At 38.7% G+C, this 20706-nt stretch overlaps 1 protein-coding gene across 4 annotated transcripts in view; it reads left to right on the forward strand.

Annotated features, from left to right (window-relative positions):
* The window catches only part of KCNH8 (potassium voltage-gated channel subfamily H member 8), a 373867-nt gene that overhangs the window by 301041 nt on the left and 52120 nt on the right, over window positions 1-20706 (forward strand). For all 4 annotated transcript variants that reach the window (XM_082729065.1, XM_082729066.1, XM_082729067.1 and 1 more), the window contains 3 exons: window positions 9226-9425; window positions 10286-10535; window positions 16312-16526. In XM_082729065.1, the coding sequence (XP_082585191.1) occupies window positions 9226-9425; window positions 10286-10535; window positions 16312-16526 (665 nt within the window). The remainder of the gene's footprint in view (window positions 1-9225; window positions 9426-10285; window positions 10536-16311; window positions 16527-20706) is intronic.

Consider the following 20706-nt stretch of genomic DNA (forward strand, 5'->3'; position numbering starts at 1 on the left):
GCAGCTCTTGGCTGAGGTACAGCAGCAACAGCCCGGGGAGCAGAGAACAGGAACTCTCGGTTTCTAAAGAGCTGCAATGTGCCAGACACCGTGGTGGCTGTTTTATGCCCAGTATTATGACTTCTCAAATCACCAGTCTCCTTGACTGCCCATCTTTCAGCTTAGCAAAATGACAAGCATTTTGCCAATACACACAGTTTATACTTATTTAATATTTGCCCATGTTTCTTCTATTCCTGGTGGAAATCTGAGGAAATGCTCAAGTGCTCAAGGCTTAACCTACTGATCTGACATTTCAAGAATCTGCTAGATAATTGAGCTTTTATTCTCTATTGATCCACATACTATATTGTGAATGGTCCTGCATCAGAAATGGGTAAGGCATAAATTATTCCCTGCTATTCGCTGTAAGTAGAAAGCAATGCTGGTCCCAGGGCCAAAAGATAGGGGAAATAATCAGATAATGTTACTTTGTCACTTATTAAATATTCGTTGATCAAATTATCCTGGTGCAAAACCAGTACTCATTTGTCAGTGGCATTAAAGCATTTAGGTGACTTAAATAGCACTGAGGAAACCATTGCTTTCGAATGACAAATGACATCTAAGCAACCTGAATTTATTAGTTAAAGCTTCTCAAATTTGTGTTTGTAGGAAATAACTATTATTGTGACAATTACCCTGGGCTAGAAGAAATGATGCCTGCATTTTAATATTTTCTAATTAACTAACTAGCATAACTTTAAGAGCTAATCATAAGTACTCACAATATGGAACATTTTGTTCATTTACTTCTCATAACACTGGGAGATAGAAGTTATTAACACCTTAATTTAGATATAAGGCAGCAGAGGTTTAGTGTGTTCAAAGGCCTGAATTCACTGAGACCTAGCAAACCTCTTACAAAATATCCATTTTATTATATACTAGAAATTAATTTTATTCCCTTAAGTTCTATAAATAGACACAAATAATCTTTTTTTTTTTTTTTAATTTAAGTATATATTGGGATATCTGTGTGGCTCGGTCGGTTAAGTGGCTGCCTTCAGCTCAGGTCATGATCCCAGGGTCCTGGAATCAAGTCTCGCATCGGGGTTCCTTGCTGAGCAGGAAACCTGCTTCTCCCTCTGCCTGCTCTGCCTGCTGCTCCCCCCACTTGTGCTCTCTCTCTCTCTCTCTGACAAATAAATAAATAAAATCTTTAAAATAAATAAATAAATTTATGTATATATTACTACAGAATCAAGTCTGAGGTAACTTATTAGGAATCTCCATGCAAGGCTAATGAAATTACTAATGACAGAGATACAATATTTACTACAAAAGCAGGCAGTAGCAATATTAAATGTTGCAGGTGACTGCCAAAACCCCAGATAATTATCTAGGACACAGGCACTCACTGGCTGAGTGAGGAGGCGGGAGGAAGGGGAAGCTTTCATGTGAGCAGCTGTAATGACAATGTGTGCGAACCACTGATTTGTGGGAAGAATAATTAAAACTATCAAAGAGATCCAGCAAAAATAATGAGAAAAAATAAGCATACCTGGACATATCTATGTAAGGATAGAGAACACCCAACACAAAAAAGTAACCTTAAAAGTTTCAAACAATTATTACAATTAATGACCAAATATTGTAAAGCTGACAGATATAAGTTCAATATGCATAAATTAATAGTATTTCTAGATGCTAGTAACAATTAGAAAATGAAATATAAGAAGTGATTTTTAAAATATCAAACATCAAATGTACAATTCTGCTATACCAAAAACTACAAAACATTGTTGAGAAAATTTACAAATGGTCTAAAATAATGGAAGGATATACAATGGTGATAGTTTTAAGACTCAATATTATAAATATACCAGTTTTTCTTCCCAAATTAATCTGAATATTCAATGCAATGCCAATGCATATTCTAGTAGATGTGTGTTTATGTCTGTTGATGGGTGGGTGGGTGTGTGTGTATGTGTGTGTGTGTGTGAAAAATAACAAGATATTTCTAACAGCTAAAACTAGTCAAAGCAATTGTAAAGAAAAACAAAATTGGAAGATTTGCACTACACATATCAAGATGCATTGTAACATTACAGCAATTAAGAAAGTGCATGATAGGGGCACCTGAGTGACTCAGTCAGTTAAGCATCCACCTCTTGATTTCAGTTCAAGTCATGATCGAGGGTCCTGGGATTGAGCCCTGTGTTTGGTTCTGTGCTTAGCAGGGAATATACTTGAGATTCTAGCTCTCCCTCTGTCCCTCCCCTCTACTTTCTTCCTTTCTTTCTCTCTCAAATAATAAGTAAATCAAAAAAAAAAAAAAAAGAAAGAAAGAAAGAGAGAAAGAAAGCACATGTTAGCTCAGGAACAGACTAATAAGACATGTGGAATAGAAGAGTTCAGAAATAGGCCCATGCACATATGGTCACTTTATTGTGACATAGGTGACATGCAGTGTGAAGGGGGAATGATGATTCTTTCAATAAAAGTTGCTGGGTCGAATGTATATCTGGGTATATCTGGGTGTTGAAAAACAACCTTGACAACTTCTAAAACTGTACATTAATATTAATTCCTCCTGGAGCCCTAACCACAAATGGATAAGTTGAACTACAGAATTTGTATTTATAAAAAAAAAACATTATTTAAAGAGCATAAAGAGAGCCATAGCGTAGAAGACAGTATTTGCAAATATTTACCTGACAAAAGACACTTACCTATTATATATAAAGACTGTCTACAAATCAGTAAGAGCAGACAATCCAAAAATGCATAGAAACCTTAAAAAGTACTTCACAAACAGATTTCCAGGCCATATAGACAATACAAATATAAAAAGGTGTTCAACATCATTCATCAAGGACATGTAAATTCAGATCAAAATTAGATAGCATTTGTAGTCACTGGAATGCTACTCTTAAAAACAATGACAACCCAAGCGTCTGAGAGGATATGAAACCTCTTGACTTCTATACAATCGATGGGATGCACGTGGTGCAAAAGTTTTGTTGATATCTACCAAAACAGAACATACTGGTACTCTGCCACTCAATGCTTCTACTTCTGAGTATTTATCCAATGGAATACTCATATATAGAGAGAGAGAGAGACAGAGACAGATAAATGATTGTACAAGCGTAATTGTAAGAATCTCAAACTGGAAATGCCCATTAGTAGGAGAATAAATAAGTACATTGTGAAGCCATTACTCAATACAGTACTTATACGGTCATGAGAATGAATGAATTCTCATATTACGCAACCACATGGATGAATCTTACTAACAATGCTAAGCAGAGAAGACAGATACCAAAAAGTACATATTGCATGACTTTGTTTAGAGAAAGTTTAAAAGTAGGCAAAACTTATAGATTGCAATATAACTCACAACTGCTGTTAACTTTGGTAATGGGGCTGGTTAGTGTCTGTGAAGGGGACATAGGGAGGCCTGGGGTGCTGGTACTATCCTGTTTATTTATTGGGAGGGTGATTCACTTTAAGAAATCCCAATGAGCTGTATATTTAGTATTTGCATAGTTTTCTTGATGTGTTATTGATCTTAATTTTGCCGGGTAAAATTATAATAGATAGCTAAAAATAGTAACTACCACGTGTGGGATGATGGGAGGGTAGCTAATAGCTGAGTTCCCGCCTTTCATGTCAGGTTGTTTTTTTTTTTTTTAATTTTTTTAATTTTTTTTATTAATTTTTTATTTTTTATAAACATATATTTTTATCCCCAGGGGTACAGGTCTGTGAATCACCAGGTTTACACACTTCACAGCACTCACCAAAGCACATACCCTCCCCAATGTCCATAATCCCACCCCCTTCTCCCAAACCCCCTCCCCCCAGCAACCCTCAGTTTGTTTTGTGAGATTAAGAGTCACTTATGGTTTGTCTCCCTCCCAATCCCATCTTGTTTCATTTATTCTTCTCCTACCCACTTAAGCCCCCATGTTGCATCACCACTTCCTCATATCAGGGAGATCATATGATAGTTGTCTTTCTCTGCTTGACGTATTTCGCTAAGCATGGATGGAACTAGAGCGTGTCAGGTTGTTTTTAAGGCTTGTCTTAATATGATGAGTCAAGCAATAGAAGTAAAGTTATGTTGTCTAAAATATTGGTGATAATTCACAAGACCTGAAATAAATGATTTTAAAAGATTGTCTTTGGGGCGTGGGGTGGGGGTGAAGGGATGGATTTGGGGCTGAACTATTCATATTACATTTTCTAAGCTAATTGCTTAGGATTAAAAAACTTTTTAAAGAAAGTATCAAATGACCAGAGGTTCACTTCAGTTCCATAAATATTTATGACACACTTACATTATGCCAGGCACTGTGCTAGATGCTGGGGAAACAAAAATGACTAAGACATGATATTTTCCTTCGAGGAGTTCACAGTTTAGTAATGGAAATAGGAACTTGGGCAGATGATGTTCTTTCTTTTTCCATTTTAATTTTTCCTATTATAATGCACATTTAGAAAAGACTGAAAAATCCACACAAAAATTAGAATTACATAAAATCCCATTACCAAAAGATAGTCTTTTTAGTCTTTTTATACATCTATAGCCCTCTTTTTGACAATATTTATATTAACTCTGCATATCATTTTTGCCATGAAACAAAAATGTTTTAGAACATTTTCCCATTTCTTTAAAAGCTCTTCTATCATATTTAATAATGGCTAACTCATGGACACCTAACAAGTCAGCCCCCGTTGACAGGTCTGTTAGGCTAAGAGGTTAGATAAAACTTCCTAGTGAAGGTGACTCATCCCTGAGGACATGTCGCGTTTAAATGAGGCATTCTTGTCCCAAAAAAGGTAAAGTGAAATTCCTAACAGTTAAGGCTTTCCTTGGGTCCTCTCATCCTAAATATATTCTCCTGACATAATTTTATTGGACCCATATGGGCTATGGTGTTCACAAATTCAGGCTTTTTAAAGATGTATACACTGCCATTTGAATTTGTCATTTAGGAAATTGTTCTCATTCTGTTTTCTCTGCCATCTGCTATCCACAAGCCAGTGTACTCTAGCAGGCGTGGAAAATTCCAGGTCAGTGAGTAGGTGGGAAAGAGGAGGAAGGCAGCTAAGATTACCCAAAGCCTGAGCTCTGGTCTCCTTTTATATCAGGGGCCAACAGTCACGAAGGCCCTGCAAAATGGTTGGTGGAAGAACTCAGCAAGGGTGTTATACCTCAGGAGAGCAGTGTGGCCTGCAATGCAGAGAGAGAAGTGGAGAGGGGTAAAAGGGGGGAGAGGGGAGGGAAGAGCGGGGGAGGGAAGAGAAATGGGAAAGGAAAGGAGAAGACAAAGAGGAAGAAAAAGGAGACAAAGAAAAAGAAAGCCAGGCAAAGCTCTAAGAGTGTACTTTCATTTAAGGTCTCTTGACTTTCTTCTGAGACCCCAATTATGGAGCTTCCTCCCAAGACCTAATGTTAAGACGAGATTTTACAAAATGCATTTGATACAACATTCCTACACAAAGCAGAGGAGCCTCCCACACACTCAGCAGCAGCCCTAGCATGCTACTTTAAGAATTATATACATCAGATTTGCTAGGAGTAAAAGGAAAAGTGAATGATGACTTCCAAAGTGACCTGGATTTTGCAATTCTGGAGTCAAACTGCCATAGCAGATGGGATGATTTGGCCTGACACTTCTATTCACTCTTTGCCCGTGTGAGAGTGATAACCGGGACAGAGAAGCAGAATAACTATGAAAACTGAAAAATTATGGGAGTTGGGGGTTTTATTTTTTAACTACTTATATGAGAAGTATTTGCCTCTGCTGAAATGCGACTGTGAAATTATGGTGACTCAGATGCAGACGAGGACTTTCCAACAACACTGAGAATGCTACAATTAATCCAGTAATTCATTTTATTGATAATGTACAATTAGGATGCTAAATGATCTGAACATATTACTTCTCTTACTTTAAGTGCTTTACACACATTATAATTAAGCAAAGCAAAGTTAAAATCATACACATAATTAAGGAAAGCAGTGTTAAAATAAATGAAATAAAATTGTTCTCAGTCCTCAGTTTAGTCTCCATGAAAGACTATTTTATACTTTTACAGATGGTAGGGCTTCCAAAGACTGAGCCCATAAGTATATTAACAGAGCCCGAAACTGATGTTTAATTTCTTTGACTTGGAGCAGAACTGTTTGCTTTCTTTGCTGAGTGTTTACCTTAAATAGAGGTCTCTTCTTCCAAACAAAGTACTTGACATCAGAACTATTATGCTTTAACAAACATACAGAAGAATGGGCCTCTATTTATATTTATTATTATTTTTTAATAAACATATAATGTATTTTTATCCCCAGGGGTACAGGTCTGTGAATCACCAGGTTTACACACTTCACAGCACTCACCAAAGCACATACCCTCCCCAATGTCCATAACCGCACCCCCCTCTCCCACCCCCCCTCCCCCCAGCAACCCTCAGTTTGTTTTGTGAGATTAAGGGTCACTTATGGTTTGTCTCCCTCCCAATCCCATCTTGTTTCATTTATTCTTCTCCTACTCCCTTAAACCCCCCATGTTGCACCTCCACTTCTTCATATCAGGGAGATCATATGATAGTTGTCTTTCTCCGATTGACTTATTTCACTAAGCATGATACCCTCTAGTTCCATCCACATCGTCACAAATGGCAAGATTTCATTTCTTTTGATGGCTGCATAGTATTCCATTGTGTATATATACCACATCTTCTTGATCCATTCATCTGTTGATGGATATACCAAGAGCCATTCAACACTAAGTTATTAGGCAATATACAGTTTTCTTGGAATAGTTTTCACCTGTTGGGAGACATTGATTTTTGAAAATTTAGGGAGAATATATACTTATGTTTGTATGGAGCAGGCATACAGCATTAAATATTCCTTGAATTTCTTTCATCGAGAAGTTATTTCCACTAAAACCACTCTTAAATACTTAAGAGGTTACTGGAAAATCAACTGAGTCCTTTCCCCATATTTTATGCCATTGAGTGTGTTGAAAATTTGCAATTATGCTTTCCACTCTCACGGGAATAATGAACATAAATTGAGTGCCCACTGATTTTCACACAAAATGTTGGACACTTTTAAATATATATATATATATATATATTAGCTCCTTAGAGCTCAAAAAAGCCCTGTGAGTAAGGTACTACTATGCCCATTTATACATTAGGAAACTGCACCCATGAGAATTATACGTCTTCCCAAGTTCACAGTTAGGAAGTGCCAAAATCAGGTTTCGAATCCTGAGCTGTCTGATTCTGAAGTCCATATTCTCTCTGCAACATTATATTCCTCCTGTATATCACCCTAAGTTTAACCCCATTCTAGTAACTTTTCAAAAATGCTGAGGGCCTCTTTATGGTTACCACCTTTATAGGCGTGGTTACCGTATCTTCCATAGAGAAATGATGATATCGAACCAGAAAGAATTTTCATTCCAGTGTTAGATTAGATTGCAGATAGCATGCCAGTGGTCGCTAATTTCTGGCAAATGCAGAGGAAAGAAAGAATTTTATTTGGGGCTACCTTGAAATAGGACGAAGATTCAGGAAAATAGATACAGTGATGTATTGACACATTTACAGTAATGTATCCATTTTGATGCTAAGAAACTTTAACAGATCTCCTTGGACATTGAGATTTTGGTACAGGGACAGTTTGATGGATCTTAATAGACAAAATACTAAATTTTTAGTCTTTTTTTTTTTAAACCAAAAGCTGTTAAAACAGATGATTTCACCGAACCCCTGAGCTTACCTCATTGTCAATCCTGTCCAGGATGGGGTTCAGGGCTGAAATCTGAATATCACTGAAAGCTGATCTGCCCATAAATGTAACTATACCTAGCTCTCAACTCTCACAGTGCCACAGCCCCAGGTGGGTCCAAGGCCTTCTTGGACTCTCTGCTGGTGTCCGCAGAGGCCATTCTGATTCTGCTTGGCTAACAAATAGTAGAAATTCTTGTCCTACCTTTTCTGACTTTAAAGTAGTGGACCACTCCTTACAATGGGAAATTCCTAGAAATCACTTTTTTTTCCCATTAGAAGACCCATCTCCAAACCACAGCAACTCTTGAGTTCTTGTGAACAAAGTCTTCTATCCAATTATAATTTGGTGGTTTTCTGAGAAAGGGGAAGTCTCAGCAAGAAAGTGGGGATTAAATACTCTCTGAGAAATCTCATCGAAACAGAGTCAAACACACACACACACACACACACACACACACACACACACACACACCATCTGGCTCCTCTCAGAATGGCAAAGAGGACTCTAAGTAGAATAACTGTTTTTCTCTATGAATGCATTTGTTTCTCTAATGGCCTCAGATTTTCTGATAGCTCCCTTAAAATGTAAGTGACACAGAGCTGAAGCAAGGCTGGTGATGAAAGCTATAGGAATCTCAGCTTCTGCTTGCTCAGAAAATCCTCAATTACGTTTCTAGCAATTTTCTCCATACCTTTATTGATCAAAATGTGTTATATTTAATATCTGAAAACTCATTTTAAGTGATGACTTAGGGGAAAGACGAATAAAGTTTAACTGGTTTTAATAGACTTATTAAGATTTTATTTATTTATTTTTGAGTGTGTGCATGCACGCACAAATGGGGGATTTGTGGAAGAGGGGAGGGAGAGAGACAAGCAGACTGTGCTGAGGGCAGAGCCCATTAGGGCTGTCCTGACCCTGAGGTCATGACCTGAGCCAAAATCAAGAATCAGACACATAACTGACTGAGCCACCCAGGCACCCCGCTAATAGACTTGGTTTTTTAAAATGTATTTGTTATTATGATAACCATTGAACTATAACTTCATAGCTTATTTTATGAGATTATATTAAAATTATTTTCTCATGGCCATTAAACTATACTTAACTTTAAAATAATTTAGATGAAAAAAGTACAAAATAAAAGTTTATCATAGCCAGAAAAGCTGCTGACAGAATAAGTGTGAGTCAGAGGGGCCTCTTTTGTCTATTACTGAGTATTCTTAAAAGGTGTTTTTACTCGATCAAGCCATCTGGATTCAAATGACTGCATTGGGATGCCCTCTGACAGAGTAGTATACCAAAACAGCTGTACCAACATGGCCACATAAGCATCCTCCGCTGAATTCAGGATACATGAACTGTAATTCTAGACTTAGATTTTCCATCCTAGTTCTTTCCCATGTATGCTGTGTTGTCCTCTCTAGCTTTGATGCATGCCCTGGTGTTTGGAAACGTGACGGCGATCATACAGAGGATGTATTCCAGATGGTCCCTCTATCACACTAGAACTAAGGATCTGAAGGACTTCATACGGGTCCATCACCTGCCCCAGCAGCTCAAGCAGAGGATGCTCGAATATTTCCAAACAACCTGGTCAGTCAACAATGGAATAGATTCAAATGAGGTAATGTTCACTTCACATGTTGAAGTTTTCAGGCAGAAAGCACATATTCTTGGGTAAAAGCAAGGTGCTCTAATGCAGGTTTCAGAAGAGAAGTACACACCCACCAACTTCTTTATCTCCAATTTTTAGTCCCTCATGAAACTCAGTCCATCTTCTTTCATCTGCTTCGGCTTATGTTTTCATGATGCCACTTTGGATGGACCAATGTATTACACTGACTTATACTTCGGTCATTTGGGTAGTCTTTCATTCTCATTTACCATCTTTGGAGGAACCAGTCAATTCTTGGAACCACTAAATTGTGTCAAGTTGGATTATTAGATTAACCAAGTTACTGGGTGCCTTTAAAACGAACAAAGTGAGAAAGCATACGTCTTCCGGCACATATGTTATTTGTGGACTTCCAGGAATACCCCAGACCACTACTGTAAGAAAAGTATCCTATAAATAAAGCAACCTGCTACAATTACACTGTCATTCACACTTCTGAGCAATTATTTGGTTTCTCCTCTCTTGACACAATCATGATGCTAGAGGAAACACCAGGGCATCCAAATTCCATATCTTCTGTCCTGAGAGAGAGTCTTTGTGAGAAGCAAGTCACAAGAAGCCATATATTTTCCTTCTAGAGTCTTCTATTAATTTATCCTAGTTCTCCAGACTTATTAACAGCTGATTTTTTCAGTAGAACCTAACCGGGGTCACAGTCACTGAATAATCGCCCCAGGGTTGAATAGACATATACTTCCCCTTCTGTACTCTGGTTGGTCAAACAGTGGGAAGAACACCCCTCTTCTCTTACAGAGTAAATCAATCAGACCGGACTTACCCCAGCTTGATTTCTCCTTTCATCTTGACAGCTTTTGAAAGACTTTCCGGACGAGTTGCGTTCTGACATCACTATGCACTTGAACAAGGAAATCTTGCAGTTGTCCCTCTTTGAGTGTGCCAGCCGGGGCTGCCTCAGGTCTCTGTCTCTGCACATCAAAACCTCTTTCTGTGCTCCGGGGGAGTATCTGCTGCGTCAAGGAGATGCTTTGCAGGCCATCTACTTTGTATGCTCAGGCTCCATGGAAGTTCTTAAAGACAGCATGGTGCTGGCTATTCTTGGTAGGTCTGAGTTGAAAAGGTTCATGAAATGTTGCCCTAGAGCATAAGTTAAGAAGAGAAAATGCGGGGAGGGGTACTGCTCCTGTAAGAAAATTCTGGATGAATATATGGAATTAGGATGATTCTTTAAGTGGATTTAATTTGCCAACTGTTTATTATTAATTATTATGCCACATACTGAGTTTACACTGTGCTGTTACATCCAGTATATCATTTCATTCTTGTTAAAAATCCAGTAGTATGGATCTTAACCCATTTTTAGAAATAAATAAATAGTATTTTAGTTAACTTAATTTGTCCCAAATAACATAATAAGAAAATGAACACAATGCTTTCTGATTCCTCAAGCCAAATTATTGGTCATGATATCTGCTGCCTTTTGGTGAAATAGCTGGTCAATTTTAAGAGGGCGTTCCATATTTTTGTGGAGAACAAATTCAGAGAAGAACATAAAAATTATTTTATCTGGACTAGAGTAGTGCAAAAATGATTATGCATTGAGAATAAGCTCTCATGACAGTAACTGATCCCATATTGTCAAGATGATCACAAGCTTTTTTTTCCTTTCTCAAAGAAATTCCACAGAATAGTCTGTGAAGATTTTGTACCACAAAGTTGACTCCCATCTATTAAGACATAATTGGTTTCCATTGAAATATAAGGTCAGCTGACAAAAATGGCAAAAATGGTAGAGTTAATGTAGAAAAATTCCTACTTACATTTTTACATGTACTTAAAGATTTTATTTATTAATTTGACAGAGAGAAATCACAAGTAGACGGAGAGGCAGCCAGAGAGAGAGAGAGAGAGAGAGAGGGAAGCAGGCTCTCTGCTGAGCAGAGAGCCCGATGCGGGACTCGATCCCACGACTCTGAGATCATGACCTGAGCCGAAGGCAGCGGCTTAACCCACTGAGCCACCCAGACACCCACGTGTACTTCTTTTAAAATCACTCTCTCTTGTTTGTTGGTTCATTCAACTAACCTTTATTGAAGGCCTAAGAATGTGTCAGGTTGTGGCCTAAACAATAAATACATTTTGAAAACCAATGGAGTATATCAATGTTTAGGATTTGTGTAAATTCAAAGAGGCTAATTTATTTTTAAGTCATTTAAGTACTAAGATTTATAGACAACTTAACCATTTATAAAACATGTTTACATATGGGGTCTTATTTAAGCCTTTCTAATACAAAGAGACAGACGAGAGTGGTATTTTCTCTATTTTTCCAAAGTCAAAGCTAACCTAGGTCTTTTGACTCTGTCTCCAGTGCTCTCTCCACCTCTAAGTGATGCCTCTTATTCTATATAATCATTATAAACCTGCTATCACTGATTCTAGTTCATAAGCTTCAAGACAGATTATACTTTGGGAAAAGGGAAGAGAACTAAAATGTATTGAATCCCTAATATGACCCAGGTGTTTTATGTCCATTATCCAATTTAAATACCGTTCCCTGTGGGGTTAGGTTGGTGTGATGATCCCTGATTAAAGGTGAAGTGGTGGAGGTTAGTGAATAGTGAAATACCCATGGGCTTTTCATTGCTTCATATTCACTCAGTTTGCTATGTCAATAGGCAGACTATAAAACTGGGGAAATGTAGGGCTTATCTTTTATTTTTAAAAAGACTTTATTTATTTATTTGAGAGAGAAGAAGAGCACAAGCAGGGGAGAGGCAGAGGGAGAAGGAGAAGCAGGCTAAGCAGAGAGCCTGGCTCCTGGCTCGATCCCAGGACCGGGATCATGACCTGAGCCAAAGGCAGACACCTAACACACTGAGCCACCCAGGCGCCCCGGGCTTGTCTTTTAAAGCTTTGGCTCATTTCTTGACTCAGCCTCTTATGTTTTTTCTCCTTAACAGAAAGGTTGGATGGGGAGGCGGGGGGTAAAGGGCTAGGGCAATTGGGTGATGGGCATTAAGGAGGGCACTTGATGTGATGAGCACTTGGTGTTACATGCAACTGATGAATCACTGAATTCTATCCCTGAAACTAGTAATATACTAAATGTTAACTAAATTGAATTTAAATTTAAAAAAAAATTTTTTTTTTTAAAGTACGGAGTAGTGACTGACAGTTTATTTTCAGTTTGGCCTGTTCATTATCAATGTCAGAACGAGGCTCTGTGTGTGTTTCTTTTTTTTTTTTTTAAAGAAGTACAGATTTTTTTTTTTTAAAGATTTTATTTATTTATTTGACAGACAGAGATCACGAGTAGGCAGAGAGGCAGGCAGAGAGAGAGAGAGAGGAGGAAGCAGGCTCCCTGCTGAGCAGAGAGCCCGATGCGGTACTCGATCCCAGGACCCTGAGATCATGATCTGAGCCAAAGGCAGCGGCTTAACCCACTGAGCCACCCAGGTGCTCTGTGTGTGTGTTTTTAAAAGGAGAATTTAAGGGGCGATGACTTCTAGGTAATTAACATTGTTTGTAATACATAATTCAGCTGGATTTTTTATTAAAAAAAATTCTACTCACAGCTGAAAGATTTAATTCATTGCCTTTTGCTCTTGGTCCCAATTTCCTCCACAGATTATGATTTTCATGATTAACATTTTCACATCTTCATTTCTACTATGTCGAACATCAAAAGTGATTTAAATGCATATTGCCACATGACCATTCTAAATACTCGTATGTGATACTGGGACTAAACCCAAACAAGGATAACAAATTATTCATATTTTTTCTCTGTGATTAACATTATTTCAATGGAGATTGACTATTTTACTTTCCCCATGGTAATATTGTTTTATAGGGCCAATTAAAATCAATACTGACTTTGGTAAACTTGAGTACGTGGCTTCACATTGGATCTATAGATATTTAATACATATTCACTGTGCCAACAAAATGAATTAATATATAATGTTGTAGGGAAGAAGAATCACCAAACAGCTGTCAAGCCATAACTTATTCAAGCAATTCAGTTGTCCAGTCAATACATGAAGACATTTCTTAATCTGATGCCTGGGGATTCATTTGCCTTATACACTTTTATTTCATGTCCTGGTAATTGTGTTTTTCTACCGATTTCTTCATTGTTGTTTAAAAGAAAGTGACAAAGCACTGATAAATGTGCTCTTCACAATGGTATTAGTCTATCTAATTATAATTAAACCTGTTATTGCTCTAAGTTGGATGGTTTGCTGATGCACCCCATCAGCTTCCCCTCCCTCAAAACCTTCCCCCGCCCCGTGGAAGAGTAACTTGTTAGCAAATACCAGTAATAGAATTCTGAAAAATGGGGATAGTAAGAGACCACAGAAGTCTTTCTCTTCATTTAGAAATAAGGATACTGAGACCTAGAGTAAATAAGAAACTTTGATCAAAGTCCTAAATCTAGGTTAGGAGAAATCCACAAGACTGGAAAATCAGGGAGGGTAGAGACCAGTGCACACATGCTGGGGCTCAACACGAGTTCCGGTTTGCATGTCAATGCTTCATAAATACCTGCTAAATGAATGAATAAGCAGATTCTTTCTAAAGTGCCAAGGTTGGCAAGATGTTGGTGGTGTTTTTATAGCTGTGGTCACCCAAGGTATGGAAGTATGTAGACCCTACAGTCATTCCGAACACCAGTTGCTTAAGAGAAAATATAAATGCATTTTGTAGCAAGACATCACATCATGATAACTCTCCTTAGATATACAAATTTCAAAACTGGCTATATTCAAAGCATCCTGGGTATATTTACATCTCACATCGGTACCTGGCTGCGTTTTTGAGCACCAATTTAGATTTCTAACAAAATGTATAAGAAACAAGATTGCCAAGTTTAGCAATATAGGTGGACAACAATAGATCCAACTTGAATCCTTTAGCACCACGTGGTTGTACAGTCCCTGACCGTCTGTAAGTGCAGATTTTAGTCCTTTTTTCCTTTGGCCAAATAGGCTCATCTTCAAGGTTTGAATTTAATGTTATTTCAGAGATAATACTCAGATGTAATTCAATAATTTTTAAATGCCCCATTTTTATCTGTTACATATTTATGAATATTTCAAGTATTCATGGTTAATTTGGCATGTTTCCTTTTCCTGTGAAATTCAATAAAACGGAATTTTATTGAAGTCTGCTACAATTCAGAGGCTTTCCTTCCAGAAATGCTGGGCACAATAAAAAATAAAAATTTGTAAGTTAAAAAATGAACTGAATGGGGGAAAGGACAATTTGTTTGATACGGTTCCTAAGATATTCTTTCCTTGGTGGTTTCTCTGTGGGTCCATAGTTGGTTGTTGATTTCCGGTTGAGATGGAGCAAAGCAGCCATTAAGAAAATAATAATAAAATTTCAAGCCCAGGCAGGAGGACAAAGCCAAGAAACTCCCAAGTCGTAGCCATGAATCTCATGCCAGTGTCCTCCGTGAACGCAGGTCATACTACTTCCGCGGCGAACCTTGGTTTGTCTGAGGATGGAATGGATTTTCTTTCACGTATCTCACACGGATGCCGAGTGAATTAATGGCTGGGTCTAAAATAAATTCGAGGGACGTCTGGGTGGCTCAGTGGGTTAAAGCCTCTGCCTTCGGCTCAGGTCATGATCTCAGGGACCTGGGATCAGCCCCACATGGGCCTCTCTGCTCAGCAGGGAGCCTGCTTCCCTCTCTCTCTCTCTCTGCCTGCCTCTCTGCCTACTTGTGATCTTTCTCCGTCAAATAAATAAATAAAATCTTTCCAAAAAATGAAATAAAATAAAATATCTGAAGCTGCAATCATCTTTGTTAGCGCTTACATTGATGTTCACCTTCCTGCTAGGTTAAATGGATTCAAATGAACCCAAAGACTTTAAAGATTCAAATACATTGTCCGATATGATCTAATCAGCAAACTCAAGGAAGCAAGCTAGTTCCCAGATGGAGGAATCCAGCCTCGGACTGAGAGGCGGCAGCATTTTAGGGCAAATAGCAGGGGTGCTGGGTGAGGTGTGGGCGCGGGTGGTAAAGTGGTAGTGGGTTTCTCTCCTTGCAGTGGCGCAAACCGAGACCTCATAGTTTTTATTTGTTTGCTTTCGTTTTTGATGGGAAAATTGGCCTTTTGCGCTGTCACAGAGTGACAGAAGTATGGTTGTGTTTCACATTTTCATTTGGTAGATTTCACCATCCTCGAAGTCCCCTACCTCTCTGTGACCCACCCTGTTCTGAGGCGAGGGAGGGACGGCACCTCCTCCCTCCTCACCCTCTCTTTTGTAAGAGGTGTGGGAGGTAAATGAAAGAACCTGAGTACTAGCAAGCTGATAATGAAGTTATTATTGTGTTAGAATCAAAATTACTAATACACATTTTCATGGTCTTCTACAGCGCCCCCCCCCCCAATTGGAGCCATTATTATTTCTCCTGAGTAGTTGAGGCAACTGTGACAAAAATGTCAACTGCTTTGTCTAAAGTCCTTTATCGAATGCCATAAGGAACTGTCTGGAGCCCATCTATCACCGACCATTCCCAACTCTGCTCTCCTAGTTCTTATCCCCCAGACCACCGTTCTCAACCAGGAGCAGTTGTGCCTGCCAGGGGACATTTGACAATGTCAGAAGATATTTTCGGTTGTCACTGCTGGGGGTCGTCAATATGAGATGGCGGTAAACATTCTTCTGTGTACAGGAAGCTCCCCCACCAAACAAAGAAATACCAGGCCCCGTATCTCAGGGCTGTGGAGATGAAGGTGTCTTTTTCTTTTGCAGTGTCATCTCAGAGAAGGGAAGCCTTTAAGTGAAATGAAGTTTCCAGTCCCAGCTTGCTTTTCTTTGGAAGTGACATGTCTCTTTTTTTCACTGTTTCAAGGGAAAGGGGACTTAATTGGAGCAAACCTATCAATTAAGGACCAAGTGATCAAGACCAATGCAGATGTGAAGGCTTTAACCTACTGTGATCTTCAATGTATCATCCTCAAAGGACTCTTTGAAGTGCTAGACCTTTACCCAGAATATGCTCACAAATTCATGGAAGACATTCAACATGATCTCACATACAACCTTCGAGAAGGTCATGAGAGTGATGTAAGTCTTACTTCTAATTAATGCTGAGATCTAAACCATGGGACCTGGAGATTGTTTATAACAATAAAAGCCCATGTCATGACTTCCCTTGTGCAAGTCTCTGAATGGATAAGGTATGATTATTCAGCCACTAGTTGAACAACCAAATAATTAGCTAGAAGTCAAGGGTGGAATTTATCAACATTCTAGAAAAGTATTGTTTATAGATGACCTCCCTTAATTCAGTTTCTTTCTTGTTTACCTTCATGTGCTTATAACAAGAGTCAATTTCAGTGACGTATAATATTTAGCTGCAGTTGTGTGTTTTCTCCAGAATTTAAAGATTTCCACATAGAATATATGGCTCAGAGTTTGCTGTGTTTGTAACTATTTACTATTCTGCTTGCTTGTTAGGGAGTTTGCTTAAAAATAATCTTTTTCTTAACCAGTACCCAAAACAGTCTATCTTAAAATGACTAAATATGCATGAAGAGATTCAAGCCAAAGATTGTCACGCTGAAAGTATAATGAGCATTTTATGAAATTATAAATTTGCTGCATGTTTCAGTTTATACAAACAGCTTTCCTAACAAAATAGGTGCCACTCTGCATCCTGGGATTAAGCTGATCGCGAATATGACTTCATTACATGTGTCAGAGACACAAATGATTTAATAGGCATGATTGTTGAAAGGCAAGCCAAAGCATGAATAGTGTTCTGTAACAACAAAAGCCTTGATCGCTGCCTTGAATTTTGTTCCAGATATTTGAAATATTCGATTTGTTTTTTCCCCTGCGACTTCAAGGAACTATTGTTTTAACAAACCTATATTATGTAGGCATTTTGTTAGTCATTAATATTCCTCACTTAGGAAGGGAAAGAATGTAAGTTGTATAGCACTTCATCTTCGTTGAGGATATCAAATGACAGTCAACACATAGATGGTATCCCATTCTGAAGTTCAAGATTAACGAGTTTCGAATGTGTGCTCTCTATGGATGATAGCAAACAGAAAAGGAGGTATGAGTATTTGTTGGGAATCTGTTTGTGCTAAGCACTCTTCCTAGATAAACATCTCATTTAGTGCTTAAAATGATTTTGTAAGGTATCGATCAATCTGTAGGGAACAGAAAACAAATTGAGAATGGCTAAGTAACTTGTGTGTAGTCACACAGACTTTTAGGTGACTGGGACAGAGTCTAAACACAGACAGCTGTCACTATTAGTTATGTTGTCTCTGCTGAAGACACTTTTCATATCTTCTGATTCAACAGATGGACTTGTTTTTTTAAGATTTATTTATTTATTTATTTTAGACAGAGAGAACACGGAGGGGGAGGTGCAGAGGGGGAGAGAGAGAGGGAGCATCTCAAGCAGACTCCTCATTGAGCACACAGTAGGGCTCGATCCCACCACCCTGAGATCATAACTTGAATCAAAATCGAGAATCAGATGCTTAACCGACTGAGCCACCCATGTGCCCCTTGACACATGGACTTTTAAAACTACAGTTGTCTTTTGTACTCTCTAAGACAACCTAATGGGACAACTATTTCTGAAGTGTGGAAGTGTGTGAGAGGGTGGAAGGAACCAGAGAGGAAAAGAAGAAATCCAGGACGAGAGAAAGAGCCAACATGCCTTGGCCTAGTAAAGTGGAAGATATGGATCTCAAGCCCTGTCTTCTTTTTATTTGATTCCTTGTTAAGGATCTGTATCTCTGATCAAATCTTTTATCCCCTTTTATCTATTTGCCGGAACATGAATTGGAGTGATTTTTAGACTCCCATACTTGAATTGCCTGTGGGATTATTTTCATTATCTGTTCTTTCTGTTGTGTTGTTTTGTTTTCTTGTGGCCATTTGGTTCCTTCTTTTTAGCAGATGTCATACTTTTGTTTAAATGTAGATGTGTCTTATGAAAATTATTCTATTATTTTCCTCCACTCAGGTAAGTCTTTCTCTTGGCAGACAGATCGAGTTCTGACCAACCAATTTCATCATGCCCAGAGTTCCTCTTAGGTTTTGTTAGGCTGCTCTGTTCAGCTTTGCCCATCATCTGGGGCTATAGCCTCCACCCTTGACGTGCTTTTTCTGGAATCTCAGCTGAAAGCCTGAGACGTTTACCAGGGCCTCTCCTGTTTGGTGGGGCTTGAACTTCCCTCCATCTCCTCAGCACCCATTGTGGCTGAAATCTCTGCTTCTCCCAGGTGCTCTCATCTTCCGAGTGTCTTGACGCGCTGCCCTGTGCATGTGCTCTTGTTAGCAGCTGGCTCATGTGTCCAAGTCCACACGGATGCAGTTACCTGCTCCCTAGGCTTCTACTCTTCAAATCCCAGGGGTTTCAGTATCACCTGAACGTCACCTCAGTCTCCTTTGCCAGGAAGATGACTCCTTTCTGTTGTGCTCTATTCCCTCTAACAATGAAATAGCGAGTTCTCTCCAGAAGATGCCTGGGTAAATGCAGAGCATGCGTTGGTATGCCCCTCTTCTCTCAGGGACCACGGCCCTTCAAGTCTTCCCTGAGCTGACTGCTCCAGTGCTTTCAAACTGTTATTTTATGCATTTTGTCCAGCTTTATTTTTTAATAGAGGGTTAGTTCAATACAAGCTATTTCATTACAGCTGGAACTAGAAGTATTGCTTCTTTTCAGCTACGTTTTTAAGGGCAAATGGGAACTGGAACTTACCCCTGAAACCTTTATTGTTTTGTTTTTTCCTAGTCATTTATCACTCACAACTTCTCTCTCTCATTCTCTCTGTATCTTTTTATTTATATCTATATGTATATATTTTTATACACACACACACACACACGCATATATATATACACATACATATACCTTCAAGATGTTGGGATGGTATGCCTCCTAAAGGCTTGATAAATTTGGGCCTCCCTTCCTCATAATTCCATACCCTGGGGGAAAAGTCTTCTGGTCTTTATAAGCGTTCTCCAACTTCATGGCACATTTGTATTCTGATGGTGACCTATGGTTATGAATTCTTGCTTTGCAACTCTGCTGTAAGTTCAATGGGATACCCAGCATCTTTCCTTAGTTTCCATGTACACACAAACAAAAATATCTAATCACACGGGACTTTTAGTGGGTTGAAGTCTTTGGTGATCAGTGAGTTGTAGAGGAAGGAACATTTGCATAATGGAAATGCAAACAATATAAATGTAAGATAACTATATATCCTTATTCTTAAAAATCAAGTGGCCATTCTGCTCATTGCTCAGCCCTTTCTTCCTGCTCTCATCACTCTCTTTTTCTTGCTCTCTCTCTATCTCCAATTCCCCATTATTTCTGATATGTATTAGTTTAACCCCCATTCTTTGGCTGCCTTTTGTCTTTCTCATTTTGCCTCTGGATTCACCTGGTACCCCTTGGAACTTACACATTATTAGGTGATGCAGAACATCAGGGTAAAGAGAAGACTGATTGTCAACCCATTGTGAAATAAAGACCAGAAAAGCATTTTAAGAAATAGTCAAAAATTAGGGGCGCCTGGGTGGCTCAGTGGGTTAAAGACTCTGCCTTCAGCTTGGGTCATACCGGGGTCCTGGGATCGAGCCCCGCATTGGGCTCTCTACTCAGCAGGGAGCCTGCTTCCTCCTCTCTCTCTCCCTGCCTCTCTGTCTACTTGTGATCTCTGTCAAATAAATAAAATCTTTAAAAAAAAAATAGAGTCCATAGTCTCTCATGATTCACCTCCCCTTCCAATTTACCCCAACTCCCTTCTCCTAAGACCTCTTTTCCTCCTTGATATTTGTTATGCTCCACAAATAAGTGAAACCATATGATAGTTGACTCTCTCTGCTTGACTTATTTCACTCAGCATAATCTCTTCCAGTCTAGTCCATGTTGCTACAAAAGTTGGGTATTCATCCTTTCTGAGGGGTTTGAAGTGGTGGGGGGGTGGGAGGTTGGGGTACCAGGTGGTGGGTATTATAGAGGGCACAGATTGCATGGAGCACTGGGTGTGGTAAAAAAATAATGAATACTGTTTTTCTGAAAATAAATAAAATAATTTAATTGAAAAAAATAGTCAAAATTTAGAAGGAATATTATGTAGCCGTGGTAAGATATAACTCCTAGAGCTATGACAAATTATGTAACTTTAGAATGACAGCTCATTTGATTCTTGTCGGAAAATTAACTAAAAATATATAATATTCTAGCTTATGGAAAGGCTAGCTAGCA

The sequence above is a fragment of the Mustela nivalis genome (assembly GCF_964662115.1).
Source record: "Mustela nivalis genome assembly, chromosome: 1".
Classification (NCBI taxonomy): domain Eukaryota; kingdom Metazoa; phylum Chordata; class Mammalia; order Carnivora; family Mustelidae; genus Mustela; species Mustela nivalis.